Consider the following 27,560-nt stretch of genomic DNA (forward strand, 5'->3'; position numbering starts at 1 on the left):
GCGTCATACATTTACATTTAATTAATTTGATATCGCTACGTTATGTTTGCACGAGTGTATATTATAAGCTAACAGTGGTTTAATTAATTGCATGTTTTAATTAGTTCTACCAGCAGCATTTCTAAATAGTGATAATGAGTAATTCAAATTAAAAACGCTCCAAGACATGCCGTCAATGCTGCGCTGTTGGTGGACCAAAATTCAAAGAAAACCCGCATAGAAAAAAACCGTTTGAAAATCATTTGTTAAATATTCAATCAACCTTTTACCAAATTGTATAGCAACTATTTGGTAAATATTTTTTTTAATTCCTCACTGTCTCTCAAATAGTGAACTATTCCCCATATATGTTGTTAGCAATATTCACTATTTGATTTTTTCTTCTAGCGACACTTTGTCAAGTGCTTTTTGAAAGTTCATTTTTGCGTATATATTTTAGGGATTTCACCATTTCTCAAATGGTATTTTTATGGTTTTAAATAGTTATTTCAGTGATTTTTCATGGAGCATTACATTTTGGGGAACAGTTGTAACAATTCGAATGAACATCAATTTTTCAAGGATCAACCTGATCGTTGGGTTCAATTCCTTGCCGACTGACTACAAAAAGTTTTGCGACTTCTTCTGCAACCAAGCACAAGACTTTACAAGAGAGTTCGTATGTGCGAATTGTGGGCTGTACCTAGGCTTACAAAAGAAAAAATGCAGTGTTTGTCACAGTAGTCACGCATCATACTTTATAATGTTCGATGTAATTGAAAACATTAGAAAAGTATTATCAAGAAACTGGAACCGCATTTGTGACTACAAGGCAACATCATCCCAGTCCAACCAGGTGACAGACATTGTGAACGCTGCTGTAATCAAATCTAAAAATGCTGGAAATGCCATTACACTCGCTTTAAACACCGATGGAGTTAAAATATTTAATAGCAATACAAAAAAATCACTCTGGCCGTTGATGTTTCAGATCAATGAGCTTCCCCCAAACCTTAAATTTCTAAGAAAAAATATAGTCATTGCTGGATTCTGGTTAGCCGAAGGTGATCTAAATATTGAAGTGTTTTTTAAACCGTTGATTCCCATTTTCCAAAAATTGTACAATGAAGGCTTACACATAGGAGTAACAAAAATAGATTCAGTGCAGATTGTCGCATGTTGTGTGGATACCATAGCAAGATGCAAATTACAAGCAATGAAGCAGTTCAATGGTTACGAAGCATGTAGTTATTGTTTACATCCAGGAGATTTAGTCAATAGACAGATTAGATACGGATCTAAAAGAAATGTTACTCTAAGAACGCATAACGATACGCTGCAAGCTATGTTGGAAAGCAGGTTAAAGAAAAAAGCCGTGCGTGGTGTGAAAGGAATTTCTCCATTGATTAGATTTCCGGGATTCGATGTAATTAGAAATGTGCCAATTGATTATATGCACTGCGTGTTACTAGGAGTGTGCAAACAGATGTGTAATTTATGGTTTGATAAAGCCAACACGCCATGGTATATTAAGAAAGAGGTCGCAAAAATTGACGAAATGTTAAGTTCAATTAATCCTTTCGTGGAAATTTCGAGGCGTGCACGGAAAATTTCTGACAGAGCGAATTGGAAGGCGAATGAGTGGGTGCACTGGCTCCTGCATTTCAGTTTTATAAGTTTAAATGGAAAACTCCCAAACACTTATTTAGATCACTATTTGCTCTTAGTCAAATCCATAACAACCTTGTTGCAAAAATCAATTTCTCAAAACATGTTTGATTTGGCGGAACATCAATTACAGAAATTTGTGAAAGATTTTGAAATACTTTATGGAATTTCTGAAATGAAGTACAACATACATTTATTGACTCATTTAGTTTCATGTGCAAAAGATTATGGTCCTCTGTGGGCATTTTCTCTCTTTGTTTTTGAAGACGTCAACGGAGTTTTTAAACAGTTTGTAAAAGGGCCGAAGGAGCCAGTAATTCAAATTGCAAAACGTTGTGTAATGCAATTCAAAATTAACAATTATGATAACTTGTCCATCGATCCAAAAGTTTCAGAATTCTGCAAAAAGGTGAACTTGATCAATTCCATTGATACTAGAACTACAACTCAAAAATTTGTTATTGACAAATCCGTGATTAACAAATATAACAACGTTAGAGAATTTTTTGTTTTGTCCAGATTGAAGTTTAATAACTTTATTTTCAAACCGTTCTTTAAGTCAACTTGGTCAGGAAAACGAAATGAAAAAAGACCGAATAATGATTGTTTTTTTAGTATTGAAGAGGAATTTGAAATATTTTTTGGCAGAATTCATACAATTTTAAGTGACGGTGAGAAATATTATTTTTTGTTTAGACCTGTTGAAACTTGCACAATTGCACCATCTGTGGAAGAACGATTTTTGAAAGCAAAAGTAGACGTGAATAATTGTTTGTACCTAGTTCAAATCAACAACACATTGTCAAAGTACGTATCGATAGGGTGCGATGAAACTATGTATTTAACTAAAATTATGTATAAACTTCACGTAGATTAAAAAATAAGGTTTAAAACAGCATTTTTGAAAAATAGAGGAATTGAAAGAAATTATTTCATAAATAGTATAGAAATATTCGCAAAAGGTTCAAGATGGAAGGCAAAAATATATATAAATGATAATAAAAGTTCTTAAACATATGTAATTCCTAGTTTTTTTTTTCAAATTCCCTTAAAAACACATCAACTTATTCTTTTCGAAAAAAAAATTAAGAGAATCTGTCAAATAATAAATTTATGTTCAAGAATATGATCAAATTCTAGCACCATTTAAAATTTAAATTAACAATTTTGCAAATACTAACTATTTGTGAAAACATCACCACCATATTTTCGAACCAACAATTTGACAAATCGTCAACATTTCCCAAAAAGTAATTTAATGTTTCTTTATGGTCACTAAATCATCCTCGTTCATCCGGGAATTGTCATTTATGGTTTATATGATGCAGTATCAAATTTCGATGTGTGGTAGACTTACGATGGAAGCTTGTTAGAAACATAGATATGAGGCTCGTGACGCAAATAAATGTTCAATTTGAAATTTTAGATTGCAAATGTGTACGAAAGACTTTAAACGATTTTGCGGAACACCGTTTTTGGCAAGCAATAGTTTTGAAAACATAACAGGAGCTATAAGGAAACAAGTGAAGTGTGAAATCGTGTCAACTTTAGCGGATTATCATGTCATTGTTCAGTCAGGTCATAAAATAAAACTACACATGCTTTAATTCAATTCCAACACCAATTTCACACTTCACTTGGTTTTTGGAATCAATTCAATTCAATGAATAACAGCTGCCTTTTCTTGTTTTAGATACCCACCTCACCGAGGATTCCCAGCGAAGACAAAGACGCGGACGACGTGGAAATCATTAAAACGGAATCCACCTCAATCATCGTCCTGGACAGCGAAGACGACGACGTCGAATCGACTCCACCCGGAACTGGTACTGGTACAGAGTGCTCCAAAATGCCAATCATGAACGGTGCTTCAACATTCGAGAAGGAAACGCCGAATTATCTCGATAGTTTGTATGATAATTGCTTTGAAACCACTTCGATTGTATGCAGTCCGCCCACCTCGCTGATGGAAACCGTCTTCAACACTCCTCCTCCGACGCCCACCGACGATGACACCGGCTCCCTGGAGCCGCAAACTCCTCCCGAGATCGTTGGGAAGACGCGCACGAAAAAGTTGTTTCCCCAGGGTGTCAGTTTGAAAATTTCGAAAAACTTGCGCCTGTACGGTGACCGGGCGAGACGAAACTTTATGACAGCCTTCAGAAAGTTGAGCTCCGCCAAGCGGTTCCACGTTAGGTTACGAACGGACCGGGAGGATTACTACCTGCGGAAGCACGTGTCCAACCAGACTGTGTTTGTGGAAATATTTTGCGGCCATGGGGACATTCTGTCTGGTTTGTCGGTGCAATTGCCTCACCGGTCATCGACGCCGGATGCTGAACAGACAGCATTGCCGTTGGCGGGCGGTGAGTCCTTTCATGGTTCGCCCTACGCCAACCTGGAGGGACCAATCCTGCAGGATAGTCCTCCAAACGTCAACCTCTTCCGCAAGTCACGATCCACTACGGATGATCAGCTGATGAGTTTGTTGTCCGGAATCGAGGACTTTCCGGCGCATTCACCGGCATCGCTGGATTTCGCGCTTTTGGGAGAGCACGAAAATCGTTCCTCGCTGGATTTGCTCGCCAACGACCATGCGCCTCCGTCGTCGGTGCTGGGTGGTGGAGCGTCCGGCGTGCTTTGGCAGGGGGACATTTTCTCAGTCATTTCAAGCGGTTGTGATTTTAACCCGTGGCTGGATTATGACTTTGGCGTTCCGCTGCAGGCGTTGCCAGCTGCTTCTTCGGTGGCCCCGGTTTAGAGCAGACTGCAGAGAGGCAAAACGTAACATTTTGACGTGATCGTGATATCTTGTCGTGTGTTCTTTTGACATTCAGAGAGAAGCACGTTTTACTGTTTGATCTTGAATAAACAAAAACGAGAACACGCAATGTAAACAATGACAGATACGTTTGGCTGCTGGAGTCCTCAGTTATAATCAAAAATGTAAATAGTAGACGTACATGCAAGAGTGACCAAACGGAAAAAATCCCTCTGCTAAGTTGTCGCACATGCAGGATGTGTCAAAATTCCTATCGGAACTTCATTTCATTTGAAGAGTGATAATATTTACGGAGTTTTAAGGTTTTTGTTTCAAAATGTTGGAGTTTAGTGAAGGTCAAATGTTGAAGCATTGAAAGTTGCAACAATTACGTTCAAAATCGACGTGCGACTAGATAGCATGATCACTAGGGTGTAATATGGTCAATATATACGTGAATATACGTCTAGGAGGTGTATTTAAGAAGTTCATTTTTCGAGTGATTTTATAGCCTTGCCTTAGTGAGGTGAGGATGGCAAAAAGGTCCAATAAACAAAATTTTCAGTTTTAGCCAAGTTTTAGCTTTTTGGGTGTAACCCCCTTGAGTCTGAGGTATTCAAAAACACCCAAAAAGCAGAAAAATAAAATTGTGCTCATTGGAAAATTTCAAAAAATATTCCAGAAATGTTCAAACGCTATTTTCAAATGATGCTTTAGAAATCTTACCCTAAATATCGTTGGGTAATACTCCGCCAACTCACACAGCAGTTGCCCCGACCCCTCTTCGATTTGCGTGAAACTTTGTCCTAAGGGATAACTTTGGTCTCTGATCACGAATCCGAGTTCCGTTTTTCGATATCTCGTGACGGAGGGGCGGTACGACCCCTTCAATTTTTGAACATGTGAAAAAAGAGGTATTTTTCAATGATTTGCAGCCTGAAATGGTGATGAGATATAAATTTGGTGTCAAAGGGACTTTTATGTAAAATTAGACGCCCGATTGGATGGCGTACTCAGAATTCCGAAAAAACGTATTTTTCATCGAAAAAAACACTAAAAAAGTTATGCCATTTTCCGTTACTCAACTGTAAAAAAATTGGAATATGTCATTTTAAGGGAAATTTTATGTACGTTTCGAATCTACATTGACCCAGAAGGGTAATTTTTTCATTTAGAACAAAAATCTTCATTTTAAAATTTCGTGTTTTTTCTAACATTGCAGGGTTATTTTTTAGAGTATAACTATGTTCTACAAACTAATGGAGCAGACAATTACAAAATTTTGGATACATATACATAAGCGGTTTTCTTATAAACATCAGGAGTTATCGCGATTTTACGAAAAAAAAGTTTTGAAAAAGTTGGTCGCCGTTGATCATGCCCGTTCATGTTCACCCGCGACAGACTCGGACGAAACAAAGAGAAACGCAAAAAAAGAACCTTTTCAAAACTTTTTTTCGTAAAATCGCGATAACTCGTGATGTTTATAAGAAAACCCCTTATGTATACATATCAAAAATTTTGTAATTGTCTGCACTCTAAACAAAAACCCTGCAAAGTTAGAAAAAACACGAAATTTTAAAATGAAAATTTTTGTTCTAAATGAAAAATAACCCTTCTGGGTCAATGTAGATTTGAAAAGTACATTAGATTTCCCTTAAAATGACATATTCCAAAAAAAATACAGTTGAGTAACGGAAATGCCAGAATTTTTAAAACTTTTTTAGTGTTTTTTTCGATGATAAATACGTTTTTTCGGAATTCTGAGTACGCCATCAAATCGGGCGTTTAATTTTACAAAAAAGTCCCTTTGACACCAAATTTCTATCTCATCACCATTTAAGGCTGCAAATTATTGAAAAACACCACTTTTTTCGCATGTTCAAAAATTGAAGGGGTCGTACCGCCCCTCCGTCACGAGATATCAAAAAACGGACCTCAGATTCGTGATCAGGGACAAAAGTTACCCCTTAGGACAAAGTTTCACGCAAATCGAAGAGGGGTCGGGGCAACTTTTCCCGATTTCGTGTGAGTTGGTAGAGAATTACCCCGTTACTAAATTCAGCAAAGATTATTTGAATCCGCTAAATAAAATGTTCCAGGAACTAAACAAAGTTTAACAGTATTTCGGTATTTAGACGTTATGTCACACATGAAGGTGTGTAGATTGGATAAGGTAAGGTGGATTTTCCAGCTGTCAAAAAATAGTTAGCGCAAAAACCGGATTTTGTTAGGAGTTTTTCGGAAAAGTGGAAATTTGGCCATTTTCTGTTTAAATTTCACTAGATTTTTTTCTGTAGTGTTGATTAGCGTACCAAACTAAACCGAATAACGTTTTTAAAACAAAAATAAATGCAATAGTTTTTACATAAAAACAAATTGAAACAAGCCAAATAAAGCCACAGACTCTGACGTAAGTTTAAACCCTAAAGCACGGTCCATCAACTATCAAGAATAATCGGTTTCCATCAACAAATCGCCCATTCACTATCCAATTGGTTTCAAAGCGTTATCAGAACGAAAAAAAAAATAACAAAACAAGCAAACAAGAAGCACTGTACCAGTACAATCAAATTATCGAAGCAATGTGTGGTTACCCTAAATGACACGAAAAGAGACGATAATTTCGGAAAACAACTGCGATAGGTAGCAACAATCTCCCGTAAGGCTAGGTTTAGTACGACGGTTCTTTGTAGGATTAAGAAATATTTGCAACAAAAAACGCGAATTGTTCCGGTACGAGTGAGGTCCAAATACTAACGATAGAATTTAAGATAGCTAACAACGAGGCGGAAAGGAACAAACTTTAGAATTGTTTGGCAATCGCTGTGATCAGCATTGAAGAATTAATCATTGGAAAAAACGCAATTGTAAATAGGAAACGATTAACTCAGTGTAATTATGAAATAAACAGTTTCAAACTCTAACCCAGCACAAAGCGAGCATTTTCTTGAGAGATTTATTTACTTTTTTTGTAATGTTTCCATGGAATATATGTCACGTATTTCAAATATAAAAAACTGTCGAACCCATTTTACGGGAATTTATGAAAACAGAATAGCTACATTTTCAGACAGAGAGGGGAATTGAAGCACGCATTCATTTACGAAAGCATTTCAAAGTAAACGTTTTTTAAAGGGAATATTATTCAAATCCAAACTAATGCGTAAACGACTACAGAATAATGTCGTGAGTCTGATAATTATTTTCCCTTCCATTTGAAGGCTTGCTTTTGCATTCAGATAAGTGCTTCAAACCTGCTCTGGTAAAAAAATATTAAAATCAAGCAAAATTAAACGTTTTCATAAACCAAGTTAACTTAAATCTCACACTCATGTTCCTGCTTCTACAGCACAATCCTCAGTATGCTATCTCCGTGGTTTCCAGTTCAATAACAACGTAATTAGACTTTAAGCAACCAGTAAAGAAAAAGTAACTATACGTAATAAGCGAAACTCGATGTCTAATGAAAACTATTTTCCGCCAAAACAGAACCGTTGAGAGCGAACCACTGTAAATAAAGTATTGTCACTTTGTGTAGGTTCAAACGAGAGACTTCAATCGAGCTTGATGTTAAAGAAAAATGTGTGGTTCATCGTCCTTCTCCCATTACAAACCAAATGATCCAACGAAACGAAGCATTACGTCGTGTTGCACAAATAAATTTGTGATCCTGAAATTGAAATGTGTTTTAATTGCAATTGAATCTTTCGTTTAAACTTTTCTTTCATCTAGTGTGCTTTTTTCGATATAGAGGAGATCATCAAACTATGAACTTTTTGCATGAGTTTCTACTGCTTAGAGATTGAACTGTGGTTGGCTAATTGGTCTTTGATTAGAACAGTTCTTTGAGTTCTAAGGGACCATCCATAAACCACGTGGACACCTTAGGGGGGTGGGGTGCGATGGTCAAGGCTCCATTAAAAAAAAAATGGATGGTTTCTAAGCGTTTGAAAAAATAATTAAAACCGGCATTATCAAAATATTAGGGGAAACTTGAACCCCCTTCAACATTTTGACGAAATCTTAAGTAACATGTTTGTTATTCATTCAAACTATTTATTTCATTTTATTTATTTTCTGTAAGTTACAGCAATTATAAAAACCTATACGTTTGTGTTCAAAATATAACAAGTTTAGTTTAAACAAATATTTATAAACTTAGAATATCTTTAACCCTCTACCACCCAATTTTTTCGGAAATTTTCATTTTTTTCGTGTTTAGGAGGTTATTTTGAGCAACTTTTGTTAGACGAAAAACTTCACTTCTTTTGTTTTCTGTATTTCTTGTTTTATTTTTTGTATTTTAATTTATATTTACCTTCTTTAGTTTATGTTTGTTTTTTGGTAGTATTTGGTCACCTCGTATCATTACATTTTGCCTATCTAATTTTTTTCATGTTGTTACAGCCACTTTTTTAGTTATTTACATGTCTTTCACATTTTGTGCTACAGAATGACACTACAAAAATTACTGCATACTTATTTTTATTTAAAATATAGGAAATGTTAGTAAAAAACACAGCCAAAGTTGACCCCTAAAAAATTACATTTTTAAAAACATGGCAAAGTCAAATAAAACAAGTCAAACTTCCAACCCTAAATTTTATTTAAAATTTCAAGAGTTCTTCTTTCCATTGCTTTTTAAAGATCAAAAATTGGCTGAAAAGGGGATTTTGGTGATTTTTCAGATCGAAGCTAAAGGTGGGGCTAGGTTGTAGAGGGTTATTATTAAGGGGTTACATACATGTAGAAAATCACAAAATTTCATATTACAGAAAATATATTTAATCCACTTAAAAGATGATTTTCAATCACTCCTGAAAGTTTCATGAAGATATTTCATGATTAAACTGAGTTAGAGACGATTTTAAGCTCAACATTTTGCCATGCGCAAAGCGAACTGTCTAACTTTCTGAGTGTTTTACTCGAAACCGTTTTTTGAAACTGCTAACTTCAAATATCTATATCTCGGCAATGATACAACCAAATGTCTTCAAATTTGTTTTGTTAATAGATGAAAATGTATATTTTAATGCCCTGAAAACATATTTTGAAAAAAGTTTAAGTGTGTGATCAAACCAACCTCTGACATTTTTGCCGATTTACATGTATGTAACCCCTTAAGCATGTTTCCAAAAGCTAGTAGTTTTTGTTCACAAAACGTTTCAAAAATGGTTCAACTGCAGTAAGTCACCTCGATCTATGCTAAAGGATTCCATGTACGAAAAACTAAACCAATCATTTAAACTCAGGGTCGTAGATGGTGTCACTCACTCTTGGGGTTCTGAATCCAGGGTCCAGAAAAAGTGAATTGAAGTGAAAAATTTGTCACGATATTTAAAATGCCACAAACAACACAAAGAAAACCATTTTTTTTATTGATACATTCGGAATCAAGAATTCGAGAGTTTTTTAAAGGTCCTATAAGCTATTGTGTTTTATATGTTTATAGGATTTTTAAAAAAAAAATCTAGACTTGATTTTTTTTCTATAACAGCGAGCAAACAACGAGCGGTAGGGGTTTTGTAGTTAATTAGTTTGATAAATAGTCCATGTATATTAGGATGACTCGAGTTAGTCGATTTTTCAGGTTGCTTTTAGGCCCCTAAACAAATCCCCGAAATTTGTTAGAGATTGGTTGCGTCCACACTTTGCATTGCAATTTTGTATGGGAATTAGTATGGAAAACCCTCCTTTTTTACATTTTGATTTTTATCATTTTTATTTTCTACAAATTTTTTTAAATCAACATAATACCGTTAAAAATTAGAAAATTGTCTAAAACTTTTCAGAAGAAAGTATTGTGATATCTTGCTCCTGTCAAAAGATGCAGCGGGCTCAAAACTGGTCTAAAACGTGTTTTCCGTGCAAAACAATGTTTTGGTGCATTCAAAAGGTCTTTTGAAACACTAAAGATCCAGGAATGGTTTGACCGTTTCCTTTTGGTTTTGAAAATTACTGTTTAAAATGAATATTTTTTAAACTTCTAGTAGGCGAATACTTGTTTCACTCCATCCAACAGATTGATAAAAAAACATTTTTTTACAGTTAAATTTACTTCTCAAATACTCTACACTAGTGTGGAAATTCCTGAGGATTCTGAATATGTTAAATATAGATGCTATGAAATCTTCTTAAGCAACCATGCGCACCCCTTATTTTTGCTACCCTCATAGATAAACGTGGGTACGCATGGTTACTTAAGATGATTCCATACGATTTATACCCATAATTTACAATTTTATTTATTGGCGGCGAATTTACTTATATTTTATTCTGTCGATTAGAGAGGGTTTACTGCCCCTGTTCGCTTAAATGTTTCATATGCATTTTAATCACTTTTGAGTTATCGTGTGTTCTTCAGAAAAACTAAAAATTTCTAGTATTTCGTTCTAGAAACCTGAGAAAAAAACTGATTTTTTTTTTTGTTGAAACTTACCTGAAGCGTTTACTGACATCAAGTTAACAAATATATCAAAGCATTTGAATATTGAAGTAACGATTCAAACTTGAAAAGAGCATTCTCAATAAAACAAACAAAAAGAGCTTTCCACTTCGCACCTGCTAGCACACTCTTCAAAAGTTCGCATTTTAATATTGCCTCTTCAAGTCTTCCTCTGAAGAGTGCAACTCGCTCCCGAGTGAGAGAGCAAAAGGAAAATTATTTCAACGTGCTTCCTTCCGTTAGCTGATTTTATAAAAAAAAATGAGCTTTCACGTGGAAAGCGCATCTCCTCCGTAGGAGAAGAAAAGCTTTCATCGTTAAAGCTTCCTTCGCTCACGCTCTCTTTTATCCTTCCGCGAGCGAAAGCTTTCCCATAATGGTAGGTACCTGTTGTTGTTGTTTCAAATTTCAGGCTTTCGTCCAATCCAAGGCAGCGAGCATCAGTTGTTCGCAGGTTTTCTTCGAGAGTGGTCGACATCTCCTTGTTTAAGAGGTGGCACGAACCCGTAGACCCTCCGTCGAGCGTGCCACCTTGGGAAGTGTCCTTCTGAAGTGGAAACCCTTCAGACCAAATTAGTGTAAGTTGCGTGAGCTGAGTGGACAGCAAGGAATATTTAGCGTCCCCTTGGGTGCAATCTGAACGTGTCCGTTGAAACCTGGAAGAAACTATTAGTGCAAGCGTATATCGGAGTGGGGAGGAAGTCGTTTGGTCAAAACGCCCACGCAGAAAAAAAAGAACCATCGAGTGGAGGGAGTTTCCTTCGGTGGACGAAGACGATGCATGTTGAATTCAATATTCTCATATTTCTGTGTGTTTCTGTGTGCTGTGCTGTGTAAAGAAAATATAACACGAAATCGAACTCTAACAAGCCGAGGGGATCTCCGGTGTCAACAAACGCGGCGGCTTAGAGAGAGCAAGAATCGGAATGCACGGTGGTTTTTAACATTAAATGTTTTATCGCATTTATGTTTATTAAATAGTTTTATTAGAATTGAATCTACGTGTGTTTTTTGTTCTACACTAAATAAATTATTATTTTCAAACAATACTTTTATTTTTGCATAAAACTTTCCACCAATCATTATTTTTGAAAGAATGTATAGCGTCGATGCAAATATTTTTCAAAGTTTTTGTTCCTCGGCTCTGGCCGGGGTCGAGGAGGGTGGGGGGCAAAAATAATAAATAAAAATTGAAATAACAAGCAAAAGTATCAACATTTGACTGCAAAAAGTGTTTTAAAATGCATTTTACACTAGTTCAGTTGTTTTGCAATCATTAGTTTTCAAAAAAGTAAAATTTGACGAAAACAAAAAAAAAATGCGAAAAAAAACTTTTTGCGATACTAAACATCGAAAATTTTCAAAAATTCAAAAGATGTTTAAATCAACCCAAACATACTAAAAATGAATGCATTTTAAATTCATTTCAGCTGTAAAACTTAAATTTCCATTAAAATTTTAAAGTTTTTGTGACAAAAAAAAATTTGCCCCTGACTTTTCGATGACAAAAACTTTAAATAAAATTTGTACCAGCCTAAAATGGCTTAAATGAATTAATACTCAAAATTGCTACGAAAAGGTATTTGGAACAGTTTTTAGTTGTTTTCAATTCTATTTAAATTAAAATTATAAATTATGCAAACTGCATCAATAACTCGAAAGTGATGAAAATGCATATGGGACATTTATGCGATCAGGGGCAGTGTTCATGCTTGAAAGAATGAAAATCACAAAAATATTACAACCAGAGATGGAATAATCGCAACAAAAAATAATTATCGCTTGCGAAAATTCTTTACCCGCGAAAGAGAAAAGGTGAAACACACAAAAGAAATACGCTCCCGAACGTCTCGAATAAAATTAATCAGTTGATTTTTTTGTGAATTTCCCTGTAGAAATCACTTGAAATTCTTTATTTCGTTTTGTTAACACACATTGCTGATCTACAAAAAGTCACCTTTCCTTTTTTTACACCTACAAGTTTAGATGTTTTTGAGACTCTTTTTACCAATCTTTCGTGCGCGAGAGAGGAGAGCCATGTTCCCTTCCGATTTTTTCTCTTGATGAGCGTCAAAATAGTTTCTTTTGATGATGATTTTTTCATCGTTGATTACAACAACAAGAATGGTTTGTTTTAATTACTAATAAAACTAACAAAATATGTTAGAAGTACGTCTTTTTTAAAGAACTGCTCATGTTTGAAAGAATGAAAAACTGACAAACTTTTTACGATAATCAAGAATAGGTTGAGGAATAAAAAAATTCATTTCATATATTTAGAATGGAAAAACTTACCAAATATTTTAGGAGTGAGATAATTGCAATAAATAGAATTTGATTGAAAGCTATTGAAAGCAACTTCTATTGGATTTGGATTTTGCTGGGGCCAATATTGTAAATAAGAGATAGAAAACCCATAACTTTAGAGTTTTTTTTTAATAGGTCCTATAAACATATGGAAGACAATAGTTTATAGGTCCTTTTCAAAAAAAAACTCTAGATTTGATAGTTCCTGTATCCAAACATCAGAATGTTTATTGCTTATTCATCATTCTAATGTTCACCTCTTACAATGCTTCTTATATTTGCCTTCCTCACTGAGGTAAGGCTAGAAACCTACTCTAAAAATGAACTTTTTATTAAAAGCTCGAAGACCCACCTTCATGCATACATATCGACTCAGAATCGAAAGCTGAACAAATGTCTGTTTATGTGTGTGTATGTATGTATGTGCCAAAAATATTGCCAAGCTTTCTCAGAACTGGATGAACCGATTTTGATCAAACCAGTTGCATTCGACTTGGTTTAGGGTCCCATACATCGCTATTGAATTGTTTGAAGTTTCGATAAGTAGTTCAAAAGTTATTTATAAAAATGTAATTTCACATATATCCGAATCTCAAGCCTATGCATGTAAACGATGTCCGGACCCTTCATCCAACCCATCGTTGGTTGGGTAATTTAAAAACCTTTCCAACGAGGCCAAAACATTGAAGATCTGGCAACCCTGTCTCGAATTATTCCCACTTAAGAGCGAGTCCACGAACAGGGCATACCCCTTTGTATGGGACGTCGTTTGGACCTCACCAATCTGCCTGAAATTTTCAGAGGTTGTTTGTACATATAAAACTAGCATCTGGTCAAAATATGAGCACTCAGGTCAACGGAAAGTGGGGCAAATCGGGACACAAAGTTTAAAGGTTCAAAAACGTCAAAAATCTTTAAAAGGCTATAACTTTGGCAAAATTCAATTAAATTTCAAAATTCAAAATGCATCTGAAAGGGCTCAAAAAATGCAACAAATTGCAGGGTAGAGCATCCCGATTGGCTAAATCTAAAGGGAGTTATTGGTATTTTAGTGAAAAAATAGCATAATTTTCAAACTCAATTAAAAAAGTGTTCCATCCAGATATCAACTCGGTTCGACCTGCAGCTTGTAGGGGACATCTGGGACTACCATCTGAGACTAAGAACGCTTTGGGTAAGGCAGTTTAACATATTAAATAGACACTTTTACTTTTAGTGAAGTTTTTGGTTGTAAATTTTTGCTCGGGGGACCCCTTAGATCCCATTTCCTGGAGATAATTTTATCATACTCTTTTTCCTGAGACAATTTCACAACAGAAACATGCATAAAAATGTTTATTTTGATCCACCTTAACCCTTTAAAAAATAAAAGTTAAAAAAATTATGAAGCTGCTTTTTTCTGGTGTCATCTAGTATCCTTGGGAACAAGCTTGATTTTCAATAAATGTGAATCAAAGATTTTTCAGATGCATTTTGAATTTTGAAATTTAATTGAATTTTGCCTAAGTTATAGCCTTTTTAAGATTTTTGTCGTTTTTGAACCTTTAAACTTTGTGTCCCGATTTGCCCCACTTCCCGTTGACCTAGAGTGCTCATATTTTGGCCAGATGCTAGTTTTATATGTACAAACAACCCCTGAAAATTTCAGGTAGATTGGTGAGGTCGATGCGAGAAGGGTATGCTTTGCTCGTGGACTCGCTCTTAAGTTAAATATATTCTTTTTTCTGGATCTAAAAAAATTGCTGAAATTTTTGTCCAAACCACTCATATTACCCATTGTTGGTAAAAAGTGAAGAAGGCATCAACCACATAGGTGGCTTAAATTAGTTTTTCCTATATTTTTATTGTACAGATTTTTAATCAGTTCTAATTTCAACATGCCAAAATGTATGAAATGAGAGTTTTTAAATAATTTTTAGTACATCGATGCCAGTGTGCTCTCTTGTACTATCTAGATAGGAATCCCAGCAAGCTTAGTACAAGGGCGCACACCGGCATCGTCATTTAAATACAGTACTTGTTCGGTAACTGGGCTGAGAACGTAGCTCAGTCACCGACTGCTGCTCGCTAACTGGGCTGAACGAAAAATAACGAGGGGACCACCGATGCATAATATACTCCTGATGAAATATAAAAATAAAAGCCAATAAAATTTATTCACAATATTTACTTTTCATATTTCTTAAATTGTGACTTGAAATTAAATAAAACTTTGAAAAAAGTTTTTTTATTGATTGAACATAATTATTGCATCCATTAACCCCTCGGTCATTTCGTTTTGTTTTGGTTTTTTGACGTTTGTCTGCTTTTTAACTGGGCTACGGCCCAGTTATCGAGCGCCCAGTTAAAAAGCAGCTCAGTTAAACAACGCCCAGTTACCGATCAACTACTGTATTCTAAAAAGTTGTGTGTGTCTTGAAGTATGGTTTGGTTAATGAAAACTAATTATTGTGTATTTCTGACAATAATGTGTTTTCAGACATGACAATTATAGAACCTGAGAACTGAGAGATTTATATTTACTCACAATGTTGTGGAAAATACTGTAAATAACCACAAAATAAAGAATATTGAATGACCCACCGTGCGCCTTCCACTTCCCACACAGTCCCACCCGGGACGCCGGAAGGACATTCCCGTTCCGTTCATCAATGTGTTTCCAACTCTGGTGTGCTTCCTCTCTTGCTCTCTATGGTTCGTTCTCTTGCCAGCTCACTCGCTCTCTCTCTCTGAAAACTCCAACCTTCCAATCCACTTGCTAAGGACGACCATCGTCATCATCGCCAGCAGAGTTCACCTCGTTCAGTACGGAAACGAGTTTTGCCCACTCAAACCGATTCCAGCACCCCTAGTGTGAGGTCAGGTCCTTTCGACGACTCCCGACCAATTCTGGGTCTTTGACGGTGAAGAAGCTAATGGGTTGATAGTTGAGTGATAATTTTGTTAAAACAATTTAGTGAAGAAGTTTAAATTGGCTTCGAGAACTCGTCCGTTAACCGGAAGTGGTCCTTGGAGCTGTCAAGTGTTGACACTCCCACACATATGCAGCGCCGGAAGAAGATAAGCAAAGTGGTGCGCTAACAAGTGTTCTTTTCTTTCCTTCCGTAGTGGTGCAGCTATTTCGCTCCAACTCGCGTAAGTGGTGACGGGACTGTCACACACATACATTTCCCTAACTTCCGGCAGGATAAAAATTCAATTACGACGAAGACGACGACGACGACGACGGCTGTTGGAAGTGAATATCTCGAAATTGAATATTCTCTCTCTCTCGCCGAAAAAAGTGCAGTGTGTGAGCTATGTCGATTCCAGTGGTGCAACCAATACAACCACCAGCAGTGGCCAAAGTGGCGATGGGACTCTACCTACAGGGCTAGGATGTGCTGTGCATTGGACAACCGGAATATCCGGAGACCCCAAGGAGCGGCCAGCAAAACGATTCAATCTTCCAGAGCGGTGTGCACTTGAAGCAAGTAAGTCCTCTCACCAATACGACGATCTGCCACCCCTTTCACTAATAAATATAAGGATCGTCTAAACCGGACCTCCACCCCCACTTGAGTTGAAGTCTAAAAATAAATTCATCCACCCAACCCTTGGATAGGGTGGGTGATTACCGGTGTGTGAGCGGGAAGGGGGTTAGGAGACACGTCGTCGTTGCATGACAAACCATAATTTATAACATATTGTTTTCGTCGTCGACGTCGTTTCCTTCGAAGGAAAAGTCAGTCTGGCGACGGCTGCGGCTTTTCCCGCGAGGCGAAACTTTTGAGAAGATAGGTATATTTAGGAAAGTTAAACAACAGGTATGTGATACTCTGTTGCTACGGAAGCATTTTTTGTTTTTTGGATTGATATTTGAAATTAAAGGATTAATCAGGAACCCAGGAATAATGATCCAGGCTCCACAAGTTTGTGATATTTCAAGGAAAACATTCAAATTTGGTCCTGTTAGCCTATTTTGCAGAAGATTTTTTCAAAGCCAGAAGGTTAAGATGTGATGCTGATCAAAAACTTCAACGATCAATGATATTATTCGTGAAAGACAACTTCGACGCTGTCGTGCTATCTTGTCGCACCCACCATTTCGACGTTCCGAGAAAAATGCGTTTTAATGTTTGACCTTGAATGTAAACAATTACAAACACGTTTTGTTTGGCTAACCATTCTGTGCATTGTCCCGAAGTATGGTTGACTTTGGTTGCCGGAGTCCCGAGTTATAATTGAAAATGTTTACGGTAGTCTAGCTCGTACCTGTGTCAAACGCGTTCTGACCTGAAATCCCTTTGGCCAATTGTCGCACTTACATCAATTTTCATTTTGTGTCAAGATAGCACGACAAGATTGAAAAATTTTTCATATGAAAAGTGAGAAATATATGCACGGAGCTTTTCCGGTTTTTTGTTGAATATCTCAGGATTGAAATCGAATTTTGGGGATCTGTGCAGGTCAAAAGGACAGGCATTGTGGGCTGCACAAAATGGCATTCTTAACTCGATTAGGTCCAAAATGCACGTACGACAAGTTAGCACGACAGCGACGATATGGCTAAGTGTACGGATTTTTTATTAGAAACAGAAATAAACAAAATTAAATATAAAAAAACGTTACTTAATCCACCTTTAGATGGTTGGTGCCTTCCTAATAATTATAGAGTGATTTCAGCCCACCCTCCCCCTTGAAGTGTCTACATGGTTTATGGATGGCACCTAACGTGATCGCAGCACCTAAGGTCCTAATAATAATAAGTTATGAATAAAAAAAAACAAATTACTTGCAGACTTTTTGCATAGAACATATAGACAACGCCTTTGAAGAAAATGGCATCCCTCTACACGGCTTTTTGGTGGCAATCAGACCCGGCCATTTGAGGTTATGTTGAAAATCACCCTTTTTTGTAGTCGTCTAAATAGCTTTTTTATCATAACTTTTAAACGACTAAATGAAACTGTACAATTTTCAATACCAAGCTGTAGGACCTGACAGTGAACCGAGTGGACCACATCCGGACAAAATTCATTCAGCCAAAGCCGAGAAAATCAATTGAATATTTTGGATCAACATCCCCACACACGCACAGACATTTGTTCAGAATTTGATTCTGAATCGATAAGTATAAATGAAGGTGGTTCTAGGAGGTCAAATTAAAAAGTTCAAAGACATGTTTTTTTTAAATGCTCAATAACAAAAGACAAATAAAGCTCCAAATCCGTGTAATGTTGTAAATGTTCATTTTGAAAACGGAACCTTCTTATCAACTAATAATGTTTTCATTTGACACACGCATAGTCCGTTCAACTAAATTTTAAAATTTTCATTGTATTTTATGTATAAAAGCCCAACTACTCTCCATTTTTTGCAAATTTGCAAAATCTGGAATATGATTTTTGCAAGCTTTTAATATCCATATTCACAAAAATGGCTTATATAGGCTTAGGATAACAAGTCTAAAAAAAATCATTGAAATCGGAGAGGGTCGGGTACAAAAGTACCAGAAAAATTCCTGATTTGAGCTGGAATTGCTCGATAATGACATTATTTTGATTTTAGGCGCTAATAGCTGCTTTATTTATTTTCCTTAATTTATTACTCGAGTTGGTTTGCAATAAGTTCATCAGCTATCATGGCATGGATTTTTTTTGGAAAATTTTCTGATTTTTTTTATAAATGGCATAGGTGCTCTTGCAAACTAACCCGAGATTAATCTAAAAGTAGACTGTACGCCAATTCCCAAATTATAAGCTTAATGTGCTCTTAAAAGTTGTCCCCATCCAGGCCGTACTCCTGATTAGCCTTAGTTGATGGTACGCATAAATGGGAGATATCTATTAACAGGAGTATATTAAAATAAATGGAAATCAGGATAACTTATCCAACCTAAAACACCATGCGTTTCCATTGAAGTTGGCTTCAGCTTCATTCTGCTGGAGATGCCTGTCGTCAAAAAACGACTAAATACAATTTAAGCTAAATCGGAGATATTTTGATCTTAATCTTATTTGAATTATTATTTTGAAGCAAATTAAATAGCAAACTGTTTTTCTCTTAGAGGATCTTTGTGACGTTGAAATATCGTTTTGAATAAAAAAAAATACCTTAAAACTTATTTGTGACCACTAATGATAAAAAGTCTCATTAAAAAGAATAATAAACACAATTTCACTCTAGTCATTTTAGCAGCTTTAAATTCCATAGATACAACGGTCTCCTCTCTGGCATATTGCCGTGGAAAAAGTAAACAACGCCGACGACAGACAATTTATACTGCGAGGATACTTACTCTCTATCCAATATCCTATTACGACCTGCCATGACTCACGCACCGGCGCGCGACGCCCACGCGAGAAGCAAGCGCCCATAAATATAAATTAGCAAATGATGGGATCGTCCCGAAGCTTGGCGTGGTGGACTTTTCCAAAGAGAAACATCCTTCGAATGCTACACGCGACTGCTTAGTACGTGGTAGCCGATTTTGGCGTTTCGTAATTTAAAGACGCCCCCGTGTGCTTTTGTTTGACTTGTTCACGCGCTCCAATGGTGCGTGAGCGGCGCGCGGTTTGCTCGACCGGAAATAGCCGGAAACGGTTAGACGGTGTGACATTTGGTGTACCGGTATTTTCTAGCAACGCAACGCGCGCGAACGGTGGAAGGTCAATTTTACGAAGCGTGGTGGCGTATTTCGTGGCTTTTAATGACTTCTAGACAGATTGAAAAGCTGATGGGATAAAACGCGCTGATTAAAACTCAATCATTGGTTATTGAATGGAAAATCGTTTCTAGATTAGAAATCGAGATTTTCCGCGAGATGTTCCAAACGTACATCCCACGTTTGGAACATCTCGTGGAAAAGACAAGTTTAACCATGTTGGCTTTGAAAAAAATTTAAGTCGTTTTCAAAGAACAAATATAAAACACTAGGTCTATTCTCGCACCCGCAAAATTGCATTTTTTGCAGCTTCTGCAAAATTCTGCAGCCAGCAACACTGCCAAAACTCCGATAAAATCGCCTTTATTTTTACCTTACTTTTTTTCATCAAAATTACCATTGTAAGAATTCTAACTTAAAAAAAAATCTACCCTCAAATTTTGGAATATAATAGTAGTCCGTCCATACCGAGAACTCCCGGGATTTTTCCAAAACCGGGAATTCCCGAATCCCAGGATTTTTTTTATATTTTGTCCCGAAAATTCGCGAAATTGAATAATAAATCAAATGTTGGTCTCGAAATTCAGATTTGGTGGTGGAAAAAGATGAACATTTAAAAAATACTATTTTTTATTCAGCCTATATCACCATTAGTTTTGCTTATAAGAGAAAGTTGTAAAATAGTAGTTTATGCAACAAGTTGCAAAAAGAGGATTTTTTCAGCACGAGTCGTACATTTATCCAACGAGGTTCACCGAGTTGGATAAATACGACGAGTGCTGAAAAAATCAAGTTTTGCAACGAGTTCCATACAACATTTTTTGCAATTTCGAAAAACACCCATTGAGTGAAATTTTAAGTCGAATTTTCATGTACCGTAAAACAGGGTGACTTTGATAGCCGGGGTGACTTTGATAGGTTTGCGATTTTTTCTCAAAATGAAGAGTACAATTAAAATACGTAAGGAATGGTTTAGAAACATACTGACCGTGGTAGAGAAGTGTTCAAAGTATTTCAAGAAGAACTTTTCATAAAATTTTTACAAGTTTCAAAAGTTAGTTAACTATAGTTAAGAAAATGTTGATGAAAGTCATTATTTTAAACTTCTCAAAGTGTCATGATTTTTTCAATGAACATGATTTTTAATCGGAAAACGGAATGAATTTTCGGATTCTTTGGACAATTTTCCACTAGGAGAAGGTTAAAAAAGTTTGTAAAAAATAAATAATATTTGTTTTTGAAACACAATTATAAAAACTCTCTAAATTTATAGGCAATTTCAGTTGAACAAATTTCATGTAAAATGTGAAACCTTGTGATTCGTGCTTCGAATTCAGTATAAAATGCAATATAAATCGATAATTGTATAAACAAAACTAGTTTTAACAAATTTCTGGCAAAATCCCGACTTTTTAACAATTTTACCTCAAATTTATATGTATTTTGCTTAAAAGCTTATACAATTAGTTAACTAAATATAAACATTGATTTTTTTCTTAAATGCTATATCAGCTACTTAAGTGATGGTACATTTAACTTACAAATGAAGTTTGAACATCTTAAATATGATTTTAACAAGAAAACTATGACTATCAAAGTCACCACGGAATTAAACTAAGAATTTTTAACGTAACTATTTTTCTAAACATTATTGAAAAAACTTTTTTTCCGAAATAGTGCATGGACTTTGTGTGGCCTACCCCAGTACATGTTTTAAAAATAATAATCTTAAGAAAAACCTTACCTGTTGGAAAATATTCTAAAAACAAATTGAAATCCTATCAAAGTCACCCCGGTTTACGGTATTTTGTCAATAAATCGTTTAAATCAAAAAAATGTTGAAAAGTGTTACTTTTCGAAACAAGTGCTGAAAAGTTCAACTTTTCAGCACCCATTTCAGTGCTGAAAAGTAGAACTTTTCAGCATTTATTTTGAAAAGTGTTGCTATTCGATTTTGTTATTTTTGGTACAGAAAAGTAGGCTATTTCGTCGTTCAAGAATGACAGGAAAAGTAAGTAGTTTCACGACGGAATTGCAAAAAAAATGTACCGTAAACTGGGGTCGATCGGGACACATGGGGTGAATTGGGACAGCAGTTTTAACCATGTTGGAGCACTATATTTTGATTTTTCTGGTTGGTTTCGGTTAGAACAGACTCAGGCCAACAAAATGTGTACATCCATTTCCAAATTTAAAAGCTTTAAGTGCTCCAAAAACTGTTGTCCCTATTCAGACTGTAGTCCCGATTTACCCCAGATTACGGTATACCAATTCCCAAATTTATTGCTCTAAAATCTTTTGTACCTATTCAGACTATAGTCCCGATTTTCCCCAGTTGGTAGTAGTGACTTGAAGATACTTTGCAAAATATGTTTCATATAAAACATGAAAGTCTAAACTTATCAAAAATTTTACATTGACTGGTATCATTTTATTTACTGTCCCTTTTTTAGACATTTTCAAACATTTTTAAGGTTTTCTAGTCATATCATATAATAAATAAAAAATGTAAGTAATTGTAATTGTAATTTGTTGCTTTATTGGATACGATAACTTGTAGTGTGTACTTTGTATGTATGTTTATAAGCGACTTATTTAATTTGAATCACTTTGGATTAGAAATTGTGGAGCATTTAAAATTCAAAACACAACGAAGAACAAAAAAATAATTTCTATTAAGCTATCTAAAAACTGCTATCTATTTCAAGATTGAAATGTAATTTTTTTCCAATTAATAGTAGAGTAATTCTCTACCAAAACCGGAAATGGATTTTATTTGTATTTTTTTATTTGGCTCAAACTTTGTGGGGGCCTTCCCTATGACCAAAGAAGCTATTTTGTGTCATTGGTTCACCCATACAAGTCTTCATACAATTTTGGCTGCTGTCCATACAAAAATGGTACGTAAATATTCAAAAATCTGTAACTTTTGAGTGAATTTTATACTCAATTTGGTGTTTTAGGCAAAGTTGTAGGTATTGTTGAGGACTATTGAGAAAAATATAGTCATACGGAAAAAATTACAGATTTTTTAATTACCTTTTTTCACAAAAACTCAATTTCCCAAAATATGTATTTTTTGATTTTTGAGATTTTTTGATATGTTTTAGGGGACAAAAACCCGTAACTTTTAAGCCATAGAGAAATATGGTCAAAAAATCTGCCGCCGAGTTTTGAATTTTTGAAAAAATAGTGATTTTTGGAAAAAAAATCTAAATTTCATACAAAAACGTATTTTGTTCATGTAAAATTAAATTTGCAATCGAAAAGTACATTACATATTTTTTTGATAAAGGGCTCTGTTTGCAAGATATAGCCACCGAAAGTTTGATTTAAGCGAAATATTTGCAGTTTTTCGATTTTTAAAAATAATGACCATTTCTATTTTTTTTTAAAGTTCAGAAAATTTGCTATAAAATTGTCTAAGAGACATTGAAGATTGGATCTCAGGTTGCTGAGATACAGCCGCTTTAAGAAAAAGAAACCCAAACAACCCACCGTTTTCTAATGTCGATATCTCAGCAACTTATGGTCCGATTTTCAATGTTAAAACATGAAACATTCGTGAAAATTTCCGATCTCTTCGAAAAAAATGTTAAATCAAGACTAGCATTTTAAATGGGCGTAATATTCAATGTTTGACCCTTTTAAAATGTTAGTCTTGATTTTAAAATTTTCAAAGTATTATTTTCGAGAAGATCGAAAAATTTCACGAATGTTTCAAGTTTAAACATTGAAAATCGAACCATAAGTTGCTGAGATATATATTTTTAGAAATGGTCACTCATGGTCACTCTTTTTAAAAATCGAAAAACTGCAAATATTTCGCAAAATTAAACTTTTGGTGGCTTTATCTTGAAAACAGAGCCCTTTATCAAAACAATTGTAAAGTACTTTTCAATTGCAAATTCAATTTTACATGACGTCTAATTTGTTTTTGCATGAAATTTAGATTTTTTTTCCAAAAATCACTATTTTTCAAAAATTCATAACTCGGCGGCAGATTTTTTGTTTATGTTTCTCTATGGCTCAAAAGTTACGGGTTTTTGTCCTCTAAAACATATAAAAAAATCTCAAAAATCAAAAAATATATATTTTGCGAAATTGAGTTTTTGTGAAAAAAAAGTTGATTAAAAAATCTGCAATTTTTTTTCCGTGTAACTATTTTTTCTCAATAGTCCTCAACAATGCCTACAACTTTGCCGAAAATACCGAATTGATTAGAAAATTCACTCAAAAGTTACAGCTGTTTGAATATTCACGTACCATTTTTGTATGGACAGCAGCCAAAATTGTATGAAGACTTTTATAGGTGAATCAATAACACAAAAATGCTTCTTTGGTCATAGGGAAGGCCCCCACAAAGTTTGAGCCAAATCAAAAAATACAAAAAATAAAAATGGTTGAAATCGGCCGATTTCGTAGAGAGTTGCTCAGTATTGAGCTGATTCTATGATTAAAAGCTTGAAAAACATAACAAATGTAAATAAAAAAATAGATTTTCAGACTACTTGAAAAATTTCCCGGGATCCCGAGAATGGCCGGGATTTCATAAATATTTTTCCTTGGCTGCAAAGAATTTTAGAAACTGCATACATTCTGCAATTCTGCGGGAATAGGAATAAACCTAAAAAAGCTTGAGATGGCCGCGAGTTCATTTTCAATATAGTTCACCTGGCTAAAAAAAACAACAGGTGTCGACTACGGAATTTAAACCAAGGACATTTTATAGACTATCTCAATGACTTAACTTCCTCGAACACCACAGCTAAGTGACGAAGTGGTCAGAGCAGATTTGTTTTGTTGCAGGCATCATTCTCTCGAGTGTAGCATAAGGCTTTCAATAAAATTTTATAGAACTGTTCCCTCGACCCTGTACTTTGGGTGTAATAAAATTGCAAATATTTACTGCTCGAGCGTTGTATGCCATTACAGTCCAGACTCGATTATCCGAAGGCCTAGACAAAACTTCACTTCGGTTAATCAAATCTACGTATAATCGAAACAAGAAAAAAATGGTGGCTTGTTTTTGATTGTTAAGCTGCTAAACACACTTTAGAGTATTTTGATTTTTTTAATTCCAAGATGGTGACCAAAATGACGGTGTTGAAATACTCGAGTCTGGACTGTATTTCGGCCAAGAAACTCCAAAACTGAACTTAAACAAAGTGTGACACCCCAATCTTGGATCTTTACTGGTTTGGTGTGAAATTGTTGAATATTTTTGTTTAAATCTGAAGAAATTTAAGAGAAATATTATTTTAAGAAACTCATTATGTGTATCGTTTACTAAGAATAATATTAATTTCACATTCTGTATACAGGCAAACCGAGGAAATGCAAATGATGATCAACATTGCCGAAAATAACTTCCAATTTCCACTCGGCATTGCCACACGAAAGACAAAAGCCTCGCGAGAAAAATCTTTCACCAAAAGCTCACCATTGCTGGAGAGGTATGCGTACGTGACACGAAACCCAAATTGTATCATTATTTGCGTGAGCGAGCGGGAAGGGGGTGGCAAACTTTTCGCCACGCGTGTGACAATGTACATAAATTTTGTTCGAACCGGGCCAGCGAGCGCGCAAAAGTTTCCTGTTTGGTTTGGCCTCCTTGTGTGAGGTGAGGTGAGGTGAGGAGTTGAACTGAAAATAGAAGTGCAAACAATACACTTGTGTTTGTGCTTGTGTATGTGTTTGTGTTGGTATAACGGCTACAATGACGTGCGTCGTTCCGGCGCGAGTGGAATAGCATAAATTATTCCTTTTATGATGCCTAACATTGACTGGCTGGCCGTCGACGGCGCTGTTGGCATATTGACCTTCCGAGGAAGTTTTCTCTTTACACCTCAAGCATGAAAGCATTATTGCTACAAGTATATATGTGTGCATGTAAATACGAAGCAGTATATGGTAACATTATAATGTGAGTAATAATGATAATTGGCAAATTGTATCGCCATGCCCGGAACGCTGCTTTAAGAGCAGAGTTGTAAGTTTTCCTCGGTGGCTCAAACGATCAGTACTTGGATTAGAGATTCTATCACATTCCCCAGAATCCCACTCCGCAGAATGACCCATTTCCTAGAATGATCCATTTCCCAGAATGACTCATTCCAAAGAAATATTTAGGACCTTAAAAAACATGTTATGTTTTCCATTTAGCATAGCGCCGTTTGGCATAATGACGCATAATGGTCAATTGGTATTATAATATGTTGTCCACATTAATTCAATATTAGAATCGCTCTAAAGAAGTGATCGTGACTTGTGATAACTGCTGAAGAGTATTGATTTTTATCATTCTAAAATCTTCACACTAAGAAAAAAACGTGTAAATTTACGTCTAATTTGATGCACATAACTGGAGCGTCAAATAAAACGTATAATTACATCTAATTACACGCCATGCATTGGTCGTGTAATTTTACACGCTTGATTTTGAATTGGTCGTGTAATATTACACGATTGATTTTTGGAACTTGCGCTCATTGGGATTGGGAAATCTTATTGGAATCAACGTTTTCTTATTGTACACAAAGAAAGCATCTTGTTTACGAAAACTCATTATTTTATTTGCACAACTCCAAAATCATCAAATCATTACACATGCCAGTCACATTTTTCTGATGCCTTCACCATTCACTTGCCATTTACAGTGCATTTTATGTTGATTGTTTTCAACCGAATTGTCGATCATTTTCACTTCACAGTTTGGGCTCCCTTTCCTCTTCCTAACAAGAATCTGCTCCAACGGCACTTTTCATGATCTCTCAAGTGAAACGTTGCTGTTTCCTCGTTGTTACGGATCAGTCCATGGTTCTGATTTCGATACACCGGCAATCAGGTAACTGCTATCTGCGAAAAAATTAGTGTAAATTTCACAAGACATAGATAAATTTCACCAAGCTTACCTTGTTTATCAGTTTATAATTACTTTGGTCGCCAGATTTGGCGAAGAACCCGGGTTTAACCGGGTCATGGTACGGCAAATCTTCGAAAAAAATCATCTCAAGAACAATTTTCTACACGTTGTTAAATATGGCGGTTGCTGTGATGATTCATAGAACTGTCAAACACGAAAGAGCCAAGAACTCAAAACTGGGTTTGATTAGATGTACGATTACATCAACTTTGATGTAACGTTACATCAAATTTGATGCTCCAGTTATGTGCATCAAATAAGGCGTAATGTTAGGTTTTTTGTGACGTATTTTTATGTTTTGCAAGATGTAAAGCTAAATCAATGGGAATTTGATCAATTTCCGTCAAAATAAACCGAGATTTACATCAATATTACAATTACACGATCAGATTTTACGTTAGATGAACGATTGCGTTAAATGTAAAATTCCAAATTTTTTAGTGTGTTTTTACTAAGGATAACTGCTAGAAGGAAATTCAACTTGTTTCAGCATGCTGCAGTTGTCACAAGTCAAACGAGTTTTCCGTTCTATAAAGAAGAGAAAATTCAACTTTAAAGGGAAGTTTCAACTTTTGTCAGCAGTAATGATAGTCAAAAGTTTTTTCCCTTCTTTAAAGACGGGAAAATTCAACACAGTAAAAAAATCATGGTAATATTACATCTGAGAAGGGGTACATCAGGGGTAAGTCAAAAAAATGTGTAATTTTACCTCTGAAAATGTGTAATTTTACCACTTTTCTGGTGTAATGTCCCTTTTCGAGTCTAAATTGAGGAAAAATTACAGCATAAAAGAGACAATCTAAAATGACACCAAATTTGTTTTACT

At 35.4% G+C, this 27,560-nt stretch overlaps 2 protein-coding genes across 10 annotated transcripts in view; both read left to right on the top strand.

Annotated features, from left to right (window-relative positions):
• The window catches only part of LOC120418663 (uncharacterized), an 87,873-nt gene extending 83,348 nt beyond the window's left edge, over positions 1–4,525 (top strand). For all 4 annotated transcript variants that reach the window (XM_052709845.1, XM_039581111.2, XM_052709846.1 and 1 more), the window contains exon 8: positions 3,341–4,525. In XM_052709845.1, coding sequence (XP_052565805.1) covers positions 3,341–4,408 — 1,068 coding nt within the window. In that variant the 3' untranslated portion in view covers positions 4,409–4,525. The remainder of the gene's footprint in view (positions 1–3,340) is intronic.
• Positions 4,526–11,302: 6,777 nt separating this feature from the next.
• Positions 11,303–27,560, top strand: part of LOC120418678 (melatonin receptor type 1B-A-like) — a 65,942-nt gene continuing 49,684 nt past the window's right edge. The window contains exons 1-3 of one of the 6 annotated variants that reach the window (XM_039581131.2): positions 11,321–11,434; positions 16,272–16,298; positions 16,448–16,636. The gene's annotated coding sequence lies outside the window, so the exon portion shown is untranslated. Of the gene's footprint in view, positions 11,435–15,926; positions 16,090–16,113; positions 16,637–27,560 lie in introns of those variants that run through there. The other 5 variants (XM_039581130.2, XM_039581133.2, XM_039581135.2 and 2 more) reach the window with 5 other exon arrangements.

This window comes from Culex pipiens, chromosome 3 (assembly GCF_016801865.2).
Source record: "Culex pipiens pallens isolate TS chromosome 3, TS_CPP_V2, whole genome shotgun sequence".
Classification (NCBI taxonomy): Eukaryota; Metazoa; Arthropoda; class Insecta; order Diptera; family Culicidae; genus Culex; species Culex pipiens.